Here is a 19,586-nt window from a genome sequence, read left to right as displayed (position 1 = left end):
AAGAATGAGAAAGAGAGAATGACACGGAGCCAACAACAAAAAACGGTACACTAGGGTCTCATTTAAATCCATTACTTTTAAGGTGAGCTATAGTTCTTCTTGTTAGGAAAAGTACTTCAAGATTAAATTTTTTTAAGAGAATATTTATAGCAAAAAGGAAGAAAGTAAAAACCACCGTCATCCTACTACCCTGCGAGAACTATTAATGATACAAGCATATTTTCAAACATTAAAATAAATATTATACTCTGCATACTGCAGACACAGTAGAGCATGATGGTTAGCAATACACAGACGTGGCTATCCACCTCCTGGTTCATCTACTCACTGTCTGTGTGTCCTCGGTGGGTAAGCTACTTATCTTTCCTGTGCCTCAGCTTCTTCCTCTCTGTGATGGATATAAGAATAGCATTTATAAGTTCCAACAGCACTAATCTTCTAGTTCAGGAGTCAGCAATCTGCAGCCTGTGGGCCAGACCTGACTTGCTGCCTGTTTTCGTGAACAGGTGTGTTGGAAACCAGCCATAGTCATCCATTTGTGTATCCATCTATGGCTACTTTCACACTATAATGGCAAAGTTAAGCAGCTCCAACAGAGACTATATTGCCCACAAAACCAAAAGTACTTATAATCTGGTCCTTCACAGAAAAAGTTTGCTGACCTCTAGGTCAGACCAGTAGACCTCTATTGTCTTGTCAAAATCTAGCATGTCATACATAATTCTGTGGTCAGGTAATAACTTAACCAGCCTGGAGATAATGATCAAGAAAAAGGGACACCTGCAGAGCTAACATGAAAGCAAGAGGTGCTCAGTTATTTTATCAGTTAGAGAGAGTTAAGAATCGTGAGTAATTGAAAGATCTACAACAGTGCTTAAATGTCAAGTTATCTTCCTGAATTGACTAGAGATCTTGAAATACATGATACATGATCTCCCTTGAACTCTGGGGTGTTGACGCTGGGACATGAATGAAAGTGAATTTGTACAGAGTATCTAGTCGATAGAAATCATAGCTCTGGGGAGAAGATAAGACTGAAGAGGGGATGAAAGAGAGCCCAGAAACAATTGTGGCAATATTGCTTTAGAAAAGAAGAGATTGTTGCCATCTGTGTGCTCTGGGGGCGCAGTGGTACAGATGTGTGGATGCGCAGAGCGGCCAGGGACTCCCTAGAGCAAAGGGAGTAGTCTGAACGAGCACAGGCAACCTGACCCACGTCTGAGCTGTGGAAGGCCATATGTGAAAAGAAAAGCGTTGGAAAAAATGAGACATCCAGGGAGGACAACTTCCCTCACAGTACGGGTAGTTCTGATCTCGAATTCAAAGATCCTCAAACTCTAAATTATTTTAGTCAAATCCAACTTTTCCATAAAATAGTGTTTTAACTAAATTTTAGATTTTGGCCAGGTGTGTAATGTCCTTCTTGAAAAATGAAGCGACCATCAGCTACACAGAAGTTTTCTAAAATAAAAAGCCTTGAATACATTCAGCGGCTCGATGTGACCATTAAGAATAAAGGATTTCTAATCAACTGAGCCACCAAAAAAAAAAAAAAAAAGAATAAAGGATTTCTATCGACTGCCTGATTTCAAATCCTGGCTCAACCACTGTTCCTTTAATCCTTCAAGTCCTAAGCCTTTTCTTATTTATAAAACAGGATTGATAAAAGTACTAACTTCGGAGGGTTTTGATGAGAATCAAATTAAATAACCGCATCAGACAAATATTACAGGCTCCTTAGAAGTGAACCATTTTGACGTGGACAAGATAGAGAAACTAATTGTGGAAAACATTTTGATAACCAATCATATAATGATACATTGTTGTACTATACTAAGTTCTTTCAGTTTTGGTATTCCTACCTTACTTTTGGAGCAGCAAATGTGAAGATAGGTCTTAAAAATCCTTAGAATTTAGAAGAGTAGATCAGGGAACATTTTCATAAGCATTGTATTCGTTTAGAGTACAGTTCAACTTGCTGCTGAAACAGAGACCCAAAAAATATAATGCCAAAAAAAAAGAAAGAAAGAAAGAAAGAAAGAAAGAAAGAAAGAAAGAAAGAAAGAAAGAAAGAAAGAAAAGCATCTTTCTCTCATACATGCCCACCCAGAGGTAAGCAGCCCAGCACTAGAAGATGGCTCTGCTCCCTGAGTGCCTCCAGGACCCAGGTTCCAGTTTTCTTGTTTCGCCACTGTCACCTGCAGCAGGTGGTCTAGGAGAAGCTCGTTCACCAGCATCTCCTTCCATCCCTTAGGACAGGGAAGGGTGTCAATAAAGAGCAAAGCCATTTCTTTTTAAAGGATTGGATCTAGAACTTGCATACATGGCTTCTATTCCCACCTCATTGCTGAGATCTTAATCAAAGGGCTACCCATAGTTGAAAGAGAGGCTAGAAAATGTGACTGTAGCGACGTGCCCAACTAAAATTCGGTGGATTCTGTTATCAAAATGGAGAAGGAAAGAATGGATGGTAGAATCAGTTAGCAGTCTCCCATAGGCATTGTCATGGAAACCAGTATTGTGTCACTGACTCTAAGATCCTATTGATTGTAAGACCCATCATTTTATGTACCCCTAAGTAAGAAAAACCATGTTATGAAACATTATTAAACGTATGTTTTCTTATCAGCTCAGTTGTAGGACACGTCCCAGTTTAGGAGTGTTAAAATGTGAAAATTATGTGTCTTGAGAAAGAAGAAATACAGTACTGGAAGGGCATAGGAAGAGAAGGTGATCCAAAGCCATCAATTTTGCAGTCTTCTTTTGCTTGTGTGAGTTTCCTTGGAGCAAGCATAGACAGGAGATAACAAGCTTTGTTCTACTCATCAAGTGTCATGCTTAGCCTCGGTGACGGACAAAGTACCTGCTCTTTGGCTTTGTTTCCTTTATAGTGCCTTATACATAGTAGGCGAACAGCAATATTTGTTTCATGCAATGAAAGAAAAGACCAACTTCTTGGATGGCCAAGTAGAGATGAGCTGAATTTTCCAGGATCGAAAAGGTGCTAGATTCAAATAAATGGACCAAAGCAAGTTGATACCTTCGGGGCTGTACTTGCTCTTGAATTTAAAATAATCTTATTTGTTAACATCAGGTTGATAATTTAATAAAGAAACACTCATTTGGATCCCACCTGCTTTTGCCGCTTTTACGTTTATTTTCTCCAATTTAATAAATGCACAAATGTATTTTACTTTAAAACACACCTTTTTTCCTTGGTGAGCCAGAGCAGATTGGCACACAGGACTGCTGATACTCGCCTGAGAACAGCCTCTCATGCAGCAACCACATCTTTGTGAATTTGTCCTTTTATAACAGCTAGGGAATCAAACTCTCCATTCCCAGGTTTTAAGACGGAGTCGTGAAAGACCCTGGTCAGTCGTGAAAGACCCATGAAAGACTTGGTGGCTTTGAATCTGGTCAATGAAAATCTATAATATGCAGGTGTGTCTTGCTGTATTTGCTACTGAAATCTGCTTCTCTTATATAGATCACTGTTACAGATGAGGAAGTTAGTAACCCATCCTTTTTAGATCTGGTGAGGACTCCCCAAATGAGGAAGTGCACACTTATTCTTATGTTTGCTTGGTAAGTCTGACTTGTGATGGGCTCAAAAGCTTGTATTGAATTTACAACGCGCCCCTTCCTTCAGAGCAGACTGAAGTTATGTCTTACTTGGTCTCCGTTGGCTTTCAATGTCCCTCCAGGTTCACAAGTGCGGTGGTGTATCAAGGACTCGTCATGCGCCTAGGAATTATAGGAGGCAACCTCTATATCGACTTTTTCATCTCAGGAGTTGTGGAGCTGCCCGCGGCCCTGCTGATCTTACTGACCATTGAGCGTTTCGGACGACGGCTTCCCTTTGCAGGAAGTAATCTAGTGGCAGGGGTCGCCTGCCTTGTCACTGCATTCTTACCCGAAGGTAATAGTCCCCCAGATCTGTCCGTCACTCAAGAACGTGAAATAGTCTTAAATCAAAATAATCAAGAATGGGGAGCCTCTTGTCCTTAGATAATGTACCACTGCCTCAAAATCCTGGTACCAGGCAACCTGTGGTGATGTCACCCAATTTTCTGCTTAAGCAGTGTAATGACTCTTGAGTACAGGGATTGGTTCTACAGTTTCTTCTGTTTTCTCCATTTTAGGTTCAATTATGGATGAAATAGATGTTGTGCAGATGTTGTACACTAGCTTGTAGTCATGTAGTTTAGTATTGATCACCTTTATTTGACTGACTTTCATGCTCTCATTGACCATGGTTACCGTATTTCCTGATTACCGGCCGTGTCACTGGCCCCATGCAAAATACCAGGGTTACAAAAGGAAGAAATTAAGACACTTGTTGACTTCAGAATGTTCACAACCTAGTAAGGGATATGGACACTTCATTTTTTAAATTTGTTTTTCCTCCAAGTTTTTATTTAAATTCTAGTTAGTTAACATACAGTGTAATATTAGTTACAGGCGTAGAATTTTGTGATTTGTCGCTTACATAGGACACCCAGTGCTCATCACAACAAGTGCCCTCCTTAATGCCCATCCCCCATCTACTCCATCCCCTGCCCACCTTCCCTCCAGCAACCCTCAGTTTGTTCTCTATAGTTAACAGTCTGTTTCTTGTTTTGCCTCTTCCCCCTCCCCGCGTTCAACTGTTACGTTTCTTAAATTCTACATATGAGTGAGATCATATGGTATTTGTCTTTTTCTGACTGACTTATTCCACTTAGCGTTATACTCTCTAGCTCCATCCACATCATCGCAAATGGCAAGATTTCATTCTTTCATTCTTTTATATGGCTGAGTAATATTCCATCACACACACACATACACATAGCCCACATCTTCTTTATCCATTTATCAGTCGATAGACATATGGATATTTGGGCTCTTTCCGTAACTTGGCTTTTGTTGATAATGCTGCTCTAAACATTGGGGTGCATGATATAGATACTTTAATGCTTTCACAACTCACTGTGATACGTGAAATAACAGAATTAGTTACAGTTAAACCTTGTCATAGGAGTGGGGCTGCTGGCTCTCTGCATGGTCGAAAACCTGCATATAACTTTTGACTCCTCAGAAACTGAACTGCTAATAGCCTACTGTTATTTAGAAGCCTTATCTATAACAAAAGAGTTGATAAACACATACTTTCTATGTTATATGCATTATATACTATACTCTTACAATAAAGTAAGTTAGAGCAAAGAAAACGTTATTAAGAAAATCATAAGGAAGAGAAAATACATTTATGGTAGTGTAGTGTAAATACTGTCTGCACATACGTGGACCCACTCAGTTTAAACCTGTTGTTCAAGAGCCAACTGTACCAGATTTAGAAAAATAAAGCTCTCTGAAGACTCTACGTGATTTAGAAAAATAGGTACAAGGAGTGATCAGGAAAAGCTTCCCAGAGGTGAGAACTAGGCATGAATGAAAAAGGAAGAGAGATATACTAGACAGGAGTGCCTGGCTGACTCAGTCAGAAGAGCATGAGACTCTTGATCTCAAGTTCATGAGTTCGAGCCCCACAGTGGGTGTAAAAATTACTAAAAAAAAAAAATAAACAAATAAATAAACTTTAAAAAAGAAAAAAGAAATGCACAGACAGAAGTGAAAGGTAGGAGAGATTTTTTTCCACAGTAGAGCATGGCTCTCAGAAGTATGAACCATCTTTGAGGGATCTGGGACCACACGTTCTCTGTTATCACTCGAATATCCCCAAAAAGGGGCTGAGGATTGCCTGCCACCAGCAGTGACTGGCCTCACAGGCCAGACTGGGAGCTTGGGCATGGCCCTGTGAGCTTACTTGTAACCGCATCGGGTTGGATGGTGGCAGTGAGGAGGGAGAGATGCCCAGAGCAGGAATGAAGGTCATGGTAGTCAGCCCAGGTGGGAGAGGGTGATTTCAGGAATGTCAGAGGTCAGGGGGGCTTGATGACCAAGGTGTGCTGTAGAGGTAGCAGTTGCCCCCAGATGCATGGTTAACACAACCCACATTATCTTTGCCACAGGACACAGCAGACCCTGGACAGGGAAGCCCTTCAAAGTCCCAGGGAACATGCGAATTAGAGCAAGCTCCTTCTTTCCATGTGCCAGGGCATGGGGGTTGGGGGTTACTGAGAGAGCGGATTCTCTGGTAGTCCTTGCGTCAGCCCCAGAGAGGCTGTCTTTTCTTTTGAGAATCAGCTGAGGATCAAGAAAGAAGGGATAATATTATAGAAGTGAAAATAGACATTTACAGAGTTTATTAATTATATGTAGGTTTATGAAGTCCCAAAACGCTATTTAAATAAAATTATAGAAATGTCCATCTTCAGACCAGAAAATTTAAAAAAGATGTAAAGTCTTCTGTCCTTTTGGAATGGCGGATGATAAATAGAACTGTATTTACACTGATCTCACTTTCCTCGAGTATACTAGTTTTGTAGGGCTGCAGTAACAAAGTACCACACCCTGGGTGCCTTGGAACAACGGAAATGTATTCTCTCACAGTGCCGCAGGCTGGAGGTCTGAAATCCCCATGTGGGCAGGGCCAGGCTCTCTCTGAAGGCTCTAGGTGAGCATCCTTCCCGGGCTCTCCCCGACTTCTGGCGGTTGCTGGTAACCCCAGGCGTTCCTTATTATCCCAATATCTGCCTCCATCTTCATAGGCCCCTCTCTTCTCTGCATCTTAACCATCATACTTGCAAAGACCTGTTTAGAAATACGGTCACATTCTGGGTTCTGGGTGGACGTGAACTTTGGGGGAACGCTATTCAACCCACTACATTGAGTTGAAACATTTTTCTAAGAGTTGGGGAATCTATGTAACTAACACCTGTTGGCCAATACATGTCTTTTTAGTTTCTATTAATGGCCACCACTAAACTAGGAGTGGGAACAGAGCCTGGGTGGCTCAGTTGCTTAAGCGACTGCCTTCGACTCAGGTCATGAACCTGGAGTCCCGGGATCGAGTCCCGCATCGGGCTCCCTGCTTGGCAGGGAGTCTGGAGTCTGCTTCTCCCTCTGACCCTCACCCTCTCATGTGCTCTCTCTCATTCTCTCTCTCTCAAATGAATAAATAAAATCTTAAAAAAACAGAGCAGTAAACAAGATAGACGTAACTCTTGTCCTTGAGAATAATGCACAATTTAAGTAGAAGGGGGACAAATGGGGAATGTTGGAGATTTCACTCTTGTTTCCATTTTACTTTAACATTGTATCATTTTGGGTTTAATTCTCTACAGCGAGGTCTTCTGTTCTTGTGGCATGTGGAATAAGAATTAAGTATTTGTTGCACATGAAATCAGGGACTTGGTTAATGTCTTTTTTTTTTTTAAGATTTTATTTATTTATTCATGAGAGACAGAGAGAGAGAGAGAGGCAGAGGGAGAAGCAGGCTTCCCGCAGAGCAGGGAGCCCGATGTGGGACTCGATCCCAGGACCTGGGATCATGACCCGAGCCGAAGGCAGACGCTTAACCAACTGAGCCACCCAGGCACCCCGGGACTTGGTTAATGTCTTATGGGTGGAGAAAGGTTAAGGACTTATGGGTGGCCCATCATTTCATGGTATAACATTGCCCTGGAAGATTCTCTCTGGCCCCAGACTCATTGGGGTGATTTTGATTTGCACCGCCTTCTACATGATCCCAGAGAGCATTCTAGACCATTTGTCCGCACCAATGTTGGAGTAACTAGATGAGTGGGAATCAAGTGATTTTTGTAGAGAACGCTTTCCTATATGGAAAAACATAAGGCAGAGAGCAGACTTTTCTGTTTGGGCTGATCAGTTTTATTTTGAAGATATAATTTCCTGATTTCAGCTTTAAAATTGTTCTCGGCGATACTGAAAAATTATTATGCTCTTATTCTAGGCACACCTTATTTGTGTATTCCCAGATTCGGCTGCTTGAATAGTCATATGTCAGTCATGATTGGCAAGAATAAATTCACATCCCTAATGCTCCTTGCGAGTAACCACATTTTAAGAGCTGTTCCTCACTTCATTGGCAGCCCTTCTCCTTAAGGGAGCTTTTGGACTTGGTTACTTGGGCTGCTGAATTAACATTAGAAAGACTTCTCCTCTCAGTCATTCTTGATGTCAGGAACAGGGGGACAGCCCCTGAGGCGAATGCTGATTAGGCTTTTAGAGGAATCAGCTCTAAAATTATTGAGAACAATTTAACTGGCTTTCCCTCCACTAAGCACAACTTGCTGTGGTCTGAAGAATGAGATTCTGGAAAAAGAAAGCCTTTCTGGCTGTATCTTCACTTAAACCTCACTGCTTTTGACCCCAATTTTTGAACTCTGATTAAAGTCTGAAAACCAGAGGTTTTCTTTGTCCACAGCGGTCTGGTCTGCGTCTTTCATTCAGATTTGTTTAGGATGGTTACAGACCTAGCCGCTGGGTTAAGTACTCTTTTTGAAGCCAGAGAGCTGCCTTTTACTTTTATTTCTTTTAAGTGAAAAGCCAGCCAATGTATCTTAATTTACATATCCCTAGTACAAATTTTCACTACATTTTATTTCAGAACTCAAAGCAGATGGTACATTCAGAGATGTCAGAGAGTGTTTCTTTAAAATCCTGCATCCTGGGGCGCCTGGGTGGCTCAGTCATCGAGCGTCTGCCTTCGGCTCAGGTCATGATCCCGGGGTCCTGGGATCGAGCCCCGCGTCAGGCTCCCTGCTCGGTGGGAAGCCTGCTTCTCCCTCTCCCACTCCCCCTGCTTGTGTTCCCTCTCTCGCTGTCTCTCTCTGTCAAATAAATAACATCTTCAAAAAAACAAAATAGAATGCAGTCACAGTGGGGCGCCTGGGTGGCTCAGTCAGTTAAGTGTCTGACTCTGGTTTCAGCTCAGGTCATGATCTCAGGGTCATGAGATCAAGTCCTGCATCTGGCTCCTCGCTCATCTTGGGGAGTCTACTTGAGATTCTCCCCTCTCCCTCTGCCTGCCGCTCCCCCTGTTTGTGCTCTCTCTCTCTCTCTCTCTCTCTGCCAAATAAATAAATAAAGTATTAAAAAAAATCCTGCATCCTCTTCTTCAAAAATTGAGGTATTATTTCCAGTAATCTCCAGTCCCTTGACCGAACCCCTGTTCAGAGGGTCCGTCTTTCTCTCTGTTCTCGGGGCTCCATGGAGAGAGTTCCAGCGTCTGTACTCATTTGTAAATTGTCTTGTGTTCTTTTGTCATTTCTACTAAAGGCATCTTCTGCCGCTCTAAGATGAATGCAGCTTATCACTGGGATGATCAGAAGTTTCTGTTTGCATACGTATTATTCACACATCGTTTACACTTCCTAACAAACTGCTTTCATTTCACTCCTAGTGAATCAACAGCACAGTGCCTCTGGAACTTGTGTTTTATTAAACATTTCACCAAAATCTCTAGCTCAGTGTGGTTAGACAGGGGCTCTGCTGCTTAGAAGGAGTTGAGAGGCTTTCAGAGTCCAGTCAGCATGTAGGATAAACCACATCTCCTCAAGGGTGTCCGCTTGACAGCGTTTTCTGAACATTTTACTCACTTGACTGGTTATTTATCTGTATCCACTGAGCTAATCACATGTTTTGTGTGTGTGTGTGTGTGTGTGTGTGTGTGTGTGTGTGTGTGTGTGTGTGTTTTCATTTGGTTTCTTGGTTTTTGTTTGGTTCTCTCCAGCAAACAGTTCTAGCCTCTGTTGTAAACTTCAACTGGCATTGAAGTTGTCCTCGGAACTCACAGAGTCGTCTTGATTCAGTAGAAATAAACCTATAACTTAAGAACTTAACCTGGGTAATCAAGCTATTTCCACAGTAGCAGGCAACATTCTTTGCAGCCTGAGAGCAGCGAAAGGTTGCCCAGTCGGGCTGGGACCCAGGGAATCTGGGCGACAGCTCCCACGTTCCGTTCCCTGGCACCTGGCACTGTACCACCTGCTCATTGAAGGCTGGGGCGGAATGCATTTCCTGGTCCCCCTCCCTGGCCTTCATGAAAAGGCAAAGCCTAAATAAAACACATGTTTACAACCGTTCCATGCCAGAGCAGATGGCAGCCCGGCACATCAGCGCAACACTGATATTCCTCACCCCCTGATGTAACTGTTGATGGGAGAGCTACAGGTGTTCTCATCCGGGAAAAACGTCAAGTGCGCCAGGACGTCCTCGGCCGGTGTGCAAGCAAAATGTAATTTTGTAGTAATAAACTGGAGCCTCCCGGCAACGATCTTAAACTATCTTTTTCTGTGCTCGCCCTCCTAGGCAATTGTATTATTTAGTGAGTTTTAGCTTTTTTTATTTGTTGACTCTTCTCTAGGGATTACACATACATCTACTGAGCTTGATTCTCTTCTGTCCTCCTCTGCATTCATGCCTACTTTTCCACCAAAAAATCATTTTTCAGGAAGGGGCAATAATTCTTCTCAAAGATAAGAGGACTGTTTAGTGCTGGGTGAGCACAAATAAATATGAGTATAAAAGGGAACAGGTTTCCTTTTCAAAGACGAAAGTCAGAATGTCCGTAGCTTTGCTTTGGAGAGCAGATGGGTGCTTACCCGTGCAGTCACATGTCCTCACACCCATGTCCATGAAGGAAGTCTGGCATAAACTGTGCTCTTAAGAGGTTTAGAGCACTGACTTTGTAGGGCAAAAATGGTTTACTCCTTCTTCCTTTAAAACCCAAAAGAAAGAAAATATTTAATGAAGAACATTTGTTTTTTTGCACTACTCACTGTGGAGGCAAGGAGAATTTCCTCATATAACCAATGCAGCCCTGATGTAATTCATTTTTAAATGAAGGAACCCACTGATCTTTAAGAATCTGGTTCCTTCTGGATGATTTCTTGGGGGAAGTAGCTAGATGGGGGACATACACTCTAGTGAAAACACAAGGCTTAGATGTCCCCTTCCAAAGGTTCTGGTCCTCAAAACCTTTGCTACCTTCCAGAAACCAACATCAGCCTCGTGTCGATTTCTCCTGGTCGGCTAGGAATAGCTGTTCTGCGTGCTGTCACTAGGGGAGGGCACGGAGAGAGGGCAAATGGGTACCAGGCTGCAGTAATGGTTCTCAAGGGCTCAAGTGAAGACCACCTTCCAGATAAACAGCCAAGGCACTCAGGCCCTCTAGGAAAACTGCCTGGAACACTGTCTTTTCAGTCTGGTGGCTGCTCAACAAATGATTCTTGAATCGTATTCCCATCCTCTAGCCCTGCTCAGAAAGGCGACTGACACCCTAAATATTAGCGATCATCCTGGTGGTTGTTGTTGCTGTTAAGATTTGCTTACGGTATTAGGAGGTATCTGTCATTCATGCTTAAAATTAGCAAAGACTTAGGGCCCAGGAGGACACTAAGCAAATGCCTTTTGTTATTTTGTGATATTTTGTTGAAAGCAGACCCCTAACTCTTTGCTTCCAAATTTTCTGTGTTCGCAGGAATACCCTGGTTGAGAACCACAGTTGCGACCCTGGGAAGACTAGGGATAACCATGGCCTTTGAAATTGTTTATTTGGTAAATTCAGAATTGTACCCAACAACATTACGGTAATTCCAACCTATATGTCATGGTTTCTCCTAAGTAATTCTGCAGCCAAACGTTTTGACTTAAAAGCCATGAAGTAGTTTCCTTAACTTGGTGATATATTAGCCTGGGCTGATTTTAGCCAGAAAAGAAGATGTGCTTTGAGTTATGGCTGCTTTCTGCATTGCTACCTTCCGCATTTTTTGAAAGAAGTATTTCTCATACCAGTATCTTTATACATAGCTGTGGTTTTGTGGGATCAGATAATCTGATTAGAGAACTTGCTTAGATGTGGGTTAAAACTGTCTTCATCAGCATCACCCTGTTTAAAGGCTACAGCCTCTGCTCGGACCACACTCCACATCTTGCCACTGTGCGCAGCTGGTTAATGTAGGACAGAGTGAAACAGTGTGCATGGGCTGCAGATGGGCCTCCTTCCCTGGGGGAATATTCGTGGCCACACCTTACTGTCAGGTGAGGCTGCCAAGGCGCCACAGCAGCATTGTGGAGTGGGCTTGGGAGTGAGCCACCAGCGGGATAATTTCCACCTCACCGTCCTCACTGTGATTCAGCTTTGCCCAGATGTGAAATGGGGCAGAATGGACGTGATTTGCTTAGAATATGGGAGTCATAGCAGTTTTCAGAGGTAAAAACTATAGAAATGGGAAATATTACTAAAATATCTTAGTTACATAGCTGAATATTTTACTTATCTTGAACATAGTTAAATATTTTTTATTTAAAACAATTTTTTACTCTACAGAAACTTTGGAGTTTCTCTTTGCTCAGGTTTATGTGATTTCGGGGGAATCATAGCCCCGTTCCTGCTCTTCCGGCTAGCAGCCATTTGGCTAGAACTACCTCTTATCATCTTTGGTAAGAACTCGTTTTGTACATTATTCCTAAATGCTTTCACCTCTATTCTTTGTATTGATAGAACGCTATAGTGATTATTCGGTTTGCTATTAATGAGATCATTTAAGTTTTTAATGACAACCACTTGAGTTTTGAGTAGCCCATCCGATTGCGAAGAAATGTGAAACACTAAATGCTTTTAATTTATTTTACATTAAAGTGTCCTGATGAGTCGTGTTCAATTTAGCTTTCTTTGTTTAGGTTCTGAGTTAAATTCCAGGACTATAAAAGTCTTATGATATTGGGGAACAGATCCAGTAACTTTCGGGGGACCAATTTGGACCTTTAGTTTGTTTCAAAATAAGCCTAAAAACTAATTACATTTTTAAATGTTCTGTATCTGTTGAGATCATATCTTCATTTGCTTTGATGTGGAGCATGCTGTGCCGAAGGAACAGAGGACACAGAATCCCTTGCCTGAGTACCCAGTAACCTCTGTGTTGGCCCTCAGGTTCATACCCTGCTTCCTACTCCAATCTCCACAGGCCACATGAGGGGATAGGACCATAGCTTAGGGGCAGGGGGCTTGGGATAATTCCGTCCAGTGCTTCTCAAGTGCTGTTCTAATCTTTCTGCCTGGGTCGCACACCCACCTCTACCCTCCTCAGCAAAGAAGAACACAGGCGGGCCCCTTTCTCGTGTATTCTTCCTCCACCTCTGCATCCTTACTCCTGGTAGAGAAGTAAGTTTTTCACGTATTGCCCTGCAGTTTAAATTATAATGAAAATATTGAGTCCATGAGGACATACATCCTGAGTAATGCAAAATCCCTAACAGTGCTAGCTAGCTGGGGATAGTAAAGCTTCTAACCACCTGACATCACCGAACTCAATACAAGATTATTTCAAATTATTTCATGGGATCTGATAAACAAGCTCAGTGTTGATTCTGTGGCCAGCATGAAAAAGCAAAGAGAGTGCCATTGTTCAACCCAAAGCAAGTGGTCTGGGAGCCCAGTGTTTCAAGGTCTCGACCTGGCCTCCAGAGAGTGCTGGGAGAGCCGGCCCTTCCTGCAGAGTCTGGCTGCGGAGAGAGCCACACTTCCGAGCCATCGAGCCGTCGGTCACATCACAGTGTGATTAATCCAGAAAGCAGAAGGTGCTGGAGGGAGCACAGCACAGGGACACCTGACCTGCCTGAGTCAAGGAGGAAGGAAGAATGTCTAGTTGAGATCTGAGACGAGTAGAGAAGAATGTCTAGTTGAGCTCTGAGACGAGTAGAAATTCCCCACATGGGGAGTGTGGGCTGGGGCTCTAGGCAGCGGGAAGGCCAGTTAGAGGACAGAGACATGAGTGTGCTGGGGCAGGGAGGGAGGTGAAGCTGGGAGGCAGGCATGGGCCAGATCAGGAAGGGTCTTCCCTGCCCCGCGGTTTGCTCTCTATCCAGACAGCAGTGGAAGCTAAGAGCTCTAAGCTGGGATTGACAATGCTAGGTTTGCATTTTAGAAGTCCGATCTGCAAATAGGTTGCAGGGGGACAGTGCTGGTCGTGAGCCAGTTTCGTCAGGTGAGGGCTCCTGGCAGCTGGGGTGAGGGCGATGACACAGGGAGTGTTGGGCGTGGAGAGATTCAAGAAACGCATTAAAGTAAAACCGGCGAGAGGGATGAGTGAGTGGGCTTGCTAGAGCCAGAGGGGGGTGGGAGGGCTGGGTTCCTGGCTGGGAAAGGGGGAGACCTGGGCCCCAGAAGCAGAGCCAGTGGGTCTGGAGCTGGAGGGAGCAGGGCAGGAGCTCAGAAGGCAGATCCAAGAGAGAGCAGGCGGAGGTGAGGCCTGACTCACGGAGGCGAGTGCTGGTGCTGGTGCTGGAGCTGGCCAGCACCCACCTGCCAAGGCCGACTGTGGCGTTTTCGGGAAATGTTTGAACCCAGTTGTTAACCTGGCCATTATTAAAACACATATATCAAATAGGTTAAAAACAGAGGTAATAAATGCTCAAAAGCCATTTACATCTCCCGGTTACGGGTGTCCTTCAGGTTATTTTTGGCTCGTGTATCCTTCTGGGGGAAGTGCTATACACAGGGTGTCACTGCACAGCCCTTCCCAGCGCCTCGTGCGGGGATGTCGTGGCACTAGCATGAAATGCCCACGGCGAGAGTCCTTACACCATGGAAATCGGCAAATGCTACAAGTTGGGGCTTTATTTTCTGGAGAGTTGGTTGGTAAACATTCACCAGCATAAGTGGACAGAATAGGGAAGGATGGCGTTTCCAGAATTTCGGCTCTAAAGACCAGCAAAGGGGGGAATGGTGACCGGAGGATCCCGTGAGGTGGCTAGAAGGGTCCCTGCGATGAGAGGCTTGCGTCTGGTTCAGTGCTTCCACCAACTGGAGTGAGGGGGTTCATGGCTACACGGAGGAGCCCGGAAAGCCTCCAAGAGATGGCCGGTGGGCTGCAGTGGCCGCAAGTCTGACCGTGTGACATGGCCCAATAAGGAAAGGGACAGAGAGCATGCAGTAAAGCTCTTGGTCAGTAAAAGGAAGCTGAGGGGAATTCCTGTCTGGTGGCTGCCATTTTCCCTGAGAGGCCGGAGGTGAGGTCTTCTGTGAGGGGTCGGCCCTTAGGCATCCATTAAGTAATTGTTCGGGGAGTGAAGGAATGGATGTGTGCAAGAGTACTGGGGTGATGGGGCTGCACGGCATCCAAGGAAAGTAGGGAACACTTCAAATAGTGGCAGAGGAAAACTGGAGAGCTGGTTAGGGTAACCCGAGGGCTGCTGCTGGTGAAGGCTGGTTAAGGGGAGTGAGCAAACTGCTCCGGGGTGAGCAGGGAGGGGCGACAGGGGCTGCTGTGCCTTCCTGAGGCTCTACTGCTGTTCCCAATTCCATAGGTATCCTGGCATCGGTCTGCGGTGGGCTTGTGATGCTTTTGCCCGAAACCAGGGGTATTGCCTTGCCAGAAACAGTGGATGATGTAGAAAAACTTGACAGGTATTGTATGAATTTCAGTGCATCTTAAATAGAAGCAGCATTTCAAACTACCGAGGAAAAAATACCATGGAGAAAACTGAACACTCACGGGGGGCGGGGGGGAATGATATTAATTCCCATCTCACATCCTAGGGAGAAAATTCACATTTGATTTAGAAGGTTAATATAAGGGGCGCCTGGGGGGCTCAGGCATTAAGCATCTGCCTTCGGCTCAGGTCATGATCCCAGGGTCCTGGGATGGAGCCCCGCATCGGGCTCCCTGCTCACCGGGGAGTCTGCTTCTGCCTCTACCCCTCGCCTCCGCTCGTGCTCTCTCTCTGGCTCTTGCTCTCTCTCTCTCTCTCTCAAATAAATAAACAATCTTTGAAAAAAAACGTTAATATAAAAAAAGCAAAACTATAAAAGAATGTATATTATTTTTTAAATGAGATTATGAAGAGGGAAACATTTCTAAGTAAGGTGTTAAAACTCAGAAACAATCTAAAGGAAAGGACATCGAAAGGAAAGCAGAAATAATTTACATGTGCATCAGTAGGAAACTGATTATGAAAATGCTAATGTGTTCATGGTGTGGATTACTATATAGAGATGAAAAGAATTGAGATATATCTGTGTGGAATGACATGGTAAGATCTTCAAGATTGATCACAAAGTGAAAAGTTGCTGAACAGTGTGTTATAGTATTTATTAAAAAATCAAGACAATAACAACCCCTCTCTGTGGCTAGATGGGAAGATGGAGGGCGGAAAGAGAGAGGGAAAGATGATGGACAGACGGATGGTAGGTGGATGGGTGGGTGGATGGATGGATAAAAGTAGATAGAAGATTGGGAAGGAGAGAAAGAGAGAGGGATTACGAGAGAGAGAAGAGCATCTAACTCGTGTGCAAGGAAAGTTAATATCCAACCAATACATAAATATGAAGAATTATATCAACAAAAATTCACACAACACAAATTCTTTCTAATGTCCTCTGCTTAAAAATTTTCATAATAAAAAGAGGATATGAACATGAGAATGTGTAGCAAAAGATCTAATATTGTACATACCGACCCTTTGAGGTTAGAAATGAATTGGGAAGAAGACATCACTTTTACACTCTGTAACTTTTGTCTTATTTGATTTATTTTCTAATTACAACCCATGGCCTTATATTATCTGCATAATTCAAAAAATAACGTAAGAACTGATGTTAAAATAAAATCAGCTGTCTAAATAAAGACCTAGAAATTGAGGATGTGGATCCCTAAATATTAAAAAATTTTGCATCAAAAATATTTATAAGAAGACTGAAATGTGATAACCTCCTGGCACTCTTCACTCATAGATGGAGAACAGGGGAGAAGCTGAGAATTTTTAAGTGCCTATATGATTGGTGGTTTCACATATGTCTTTTCACTTAATACTCAAAATGATTTGGGGCAATTGCAATTCTTATCCTCACTCTTTTAAATACTAGGAAATTTGTGCTGAGAAAGATTCACAACTTTTCCATGCCAGGAGTGGCATTGACGCTGTCCAGGGGGCACATGTGACTTGGTTGTTTGTGTGCCTTTCTTGTTTTATGCTGTATACTACTTGATGTTTTCTTTTCAAATTCTCTTTTAATGTGGTATCATCACCTCCCCAGAGGTAGGCAACCGTTGCTTAGAGTCTCATGAGTCTTTTACCAAACCTTTAAAACTTATGTACTGATTTCATTGGATTTTATTGTCCTGTTTCTTGATGTTATTTTGAAAAGTATGATTGCTTAATCATCCCAGAACTTTCCCAAGAAAGACTTATCAGTGTATTTAAAATAAAACCATCAGCTTATATCTCAGCAGCTGACTTATAACAGGACTGGCCAGTCAGAGGACTGGGGGACATTTGCCCCATGAAGTCATCCAAACAGATTCTTAAGATTGTTTGGAAATCAAGTGATGAGTGATGGCTTATTTCTCACCCAAAGCTCTACCTAGTTTTCACCCTAGAGCAATGCTACCTGAAATTTAGAGTGAGATGGAAGATTTTCTTCAAGATCTTGCCATTTTGTCAATCAAAATTAAGAAATTTATAAAAGGTGTTAAAACTGTGTGAGATCCTCTTGAGCGCTATGCCGTTGTAAGGTCCTGCCTCATCCAGAACAGAGGAACATTTTGCTGACTGTGTCTTCCTAGACAATTGCTTGGCTTGTATTCGAGTTTGGGGGCCACGTCAGGGTGGGTGGCATCCCGTCCTGTCACATAAAGAACTTAGATGCTATAATGCTACTTAACCCCTGCCCAGGGACCAAAACAGGTAAAAGCAAACAAACAAAAACTCCAGGAGACAGTCATTTTCATTACCTTTGAATTGGGTTTTTATGAGAAGTTATGCATGAGTGTGTTTGATGAAAACGAGTTTTATTGGTGAGTAGTAGCAAGAAAACTCTGTTGGAACTAGTTGCATAATATTTCATAAGGACTTTCTCTTCTCTCCTTGTTTTGTTAGTCCATATACCTATAAATGTGGCAGGAAAAAGAAAACTCAAGTTTCCAGTTCACACCTTTGAGGCCCCCTACCAAAGACAAAAGGAAGGAGCTCTTTAGGTTGACCCCTCCCAAGGAACCGATGTGCCTTGCAGACACATGTGTGTGTCCATTTCCGCTACATTATGCTCCAAGCGTTTGTCATACTGTACAAAGACATTCAAACTATCCAGAGTATTTTTATATAATGCGGGATGAGTTAGGATTTAGAGTGCTATTGACATTTCTGGGAACATAGTATGTGGCTGGTTTAGCAAAGAGCCTGTTGTGTGGACAGCTTCCCCTGAGTTTTTTTCTGAAGTTGGAGCAGTGTCTCCCACCCATTCAGTGATGGACAAGAGAAGCCTTCCCCAAATTCTCACGACCGCTCGCTCCATCACAGAGGCAGGATGTGCCAAGTGGGCATCTGGGAACGGGATGCAGAAATGGGTTCATCAGACCTGAGTAGAACTGAAGCTCTGACCGGAGGGCTCTGAAGATTTCAGGGAGGATGAAGATCTGGAAATCCTGTTCATGAAGAGGCTGAATCGAAAGACATTGGGCCACATGATACCGAGCCTTTCCTTTCTCTTCTCGTTTTGAGCTCTGTAAGCCGCTGCAGCATCTGGGCTTGCCAGCATGTTCAGGCTTGATTCCCTAATTAGGAACAAATCCGCTGTCCAATTTGAGGATTTGGCTCTATTATTTCGTCAATCGGTTTTGGGCCTGCGATGATTCAGGATAGTTTGGGTCCTCCTTTAGTGAACAGCTAAAGCCACACACTCAGTTCTTTTTTGAACAAAACCCATGGATAATGATTTCATGGGTCTTAATTTTGATCTTAAAGGGATATTTATCTTATATTTGTGAGTTCAGTTCTAGGATGTGGTCAAGAGTGAAAAACACGTACTGTTCGATCTTGACCCTTTTCAATCTTGACCTTTTTAACTTGTCTTGAGAAAAAGCTTCCATTTTAATTTAAAAGGAAGGTCAATTATATCCATGCATAAAAGAATTATCAGAAGCTTTATAAGTGATGTCATAGACACTAATAAGGGATTTGATCTTTCTTTTTTGTTACTGAGACTTTTGAAATATGGAGTTTAAATGCAAATATGCTCTCATTTTTCTGTTGTTCTGCTTTATCTGTTATATTTGTTGTATTTTCAGATTCAGTATATATCTTATGCAGAATTTTTTAATGAACTATTTTGTGTGGATAGACAAAATGGGCACCAAGGGAAATCTTGCCAACGAAGAAGAAAATTCCATGCGAACACATGACAATATGTACCATGTGTGTGTGCCAACTGTAAGCTAAGCTTTTTAATCCTTAAAACACAACAGAATTGAATATGAATGTTTGGTTTTTCAATGAAATAAGCACCGCTCTTTGAGGACTTAATGCTGCAGTCCCCCCTTATTCCTGCACACGTGCATTTTTGCTCTCTCTGCATCTCTCCTTGCTGTAAGATGACTGTTCCTCCTTGATACGCTCACCTTGGAATTGTACTTTGAGTTGATATTTTGGTTCTGGTAACAATAAAGAATTTTAAATTGTCAAGTAACATCGGTGTCTCTTCTCTCTCTTCCTTGTGAACGTTGTCACTGTAAAACTCTCTCCCCACGTGACAGTGTATATTTCCTATCCGGGCAGCCCATTAGCAATGGAAATTAAGCAGTCCACTTTCAATATATGTTCGTTGTTCCTTCATGGGCTCTTGGTACCATTCCTAGACTCAGATGTGACCCAGAATAGCATTCAGCCTCGCTACTGGTCTT

At 43.0% G+C, this 19,586-nt stretch overlaps 1 protein-coding gene across 1 annotated transcript in view; it reads left to right on the top strand.

The window, feature by feature from the left end:
* The window catches only part of SLC22A3 (solute carrier family 22 member 3), an 88,141-nt gene extending 68,769 nt beyond the window's left edge, over positions 1-19,372 (top strand). Inside the window, exons 6-11 of the mRNA XM_027601557.2 lie at positions 3,491-3,588; positions 3,708-3,922; positions 11,390-11,498; positions 12,239-12,351; positions 15,217-15,316; positions 17,788-19,372. Of these exons, the coding sequence (XP_027457358.1) occupies positions 3,491-3,588; positions 3,708-3,922; positions 11,390-11,498; positions 12,239-12,351; positions 15,217-15,316; positions 17,788-17,848 (696 nt within the window). The 3' untranslated portion in view covers positions 17,849-19,372. The remainder of the gene's footprint in view (positions 1-3,490; positions 3,589-3,707; positions 3,923-11,389; positions 11,499-12,238; positions 12,352-15,216; positions 15,317-17,787) is intronic.
* The last annotated feature ends 214 nt before the right edge of the window (positions 19,373-19,586 follow it).

The sequence above is a fragment of the Zalophus californianus genome, chromosome 7 (genome assembly GCF_009762305.2).
Source record: "Zalophus californianus isolate mZalCal1 chromosome 7, mZalCal1.pri.v2, whole genome shotgun sequence".
NCBI classification, from domain to species: Eukaryota; Metazoa; Chordata; class Mammalia; order Carnivora; family Otariidae; genus Zalophus; species Zalophus californianus.
Note: the sequence above shows the minus strand (reverse complement) of the source record. Positions and strands in the feature narration are given on the sequence as shown.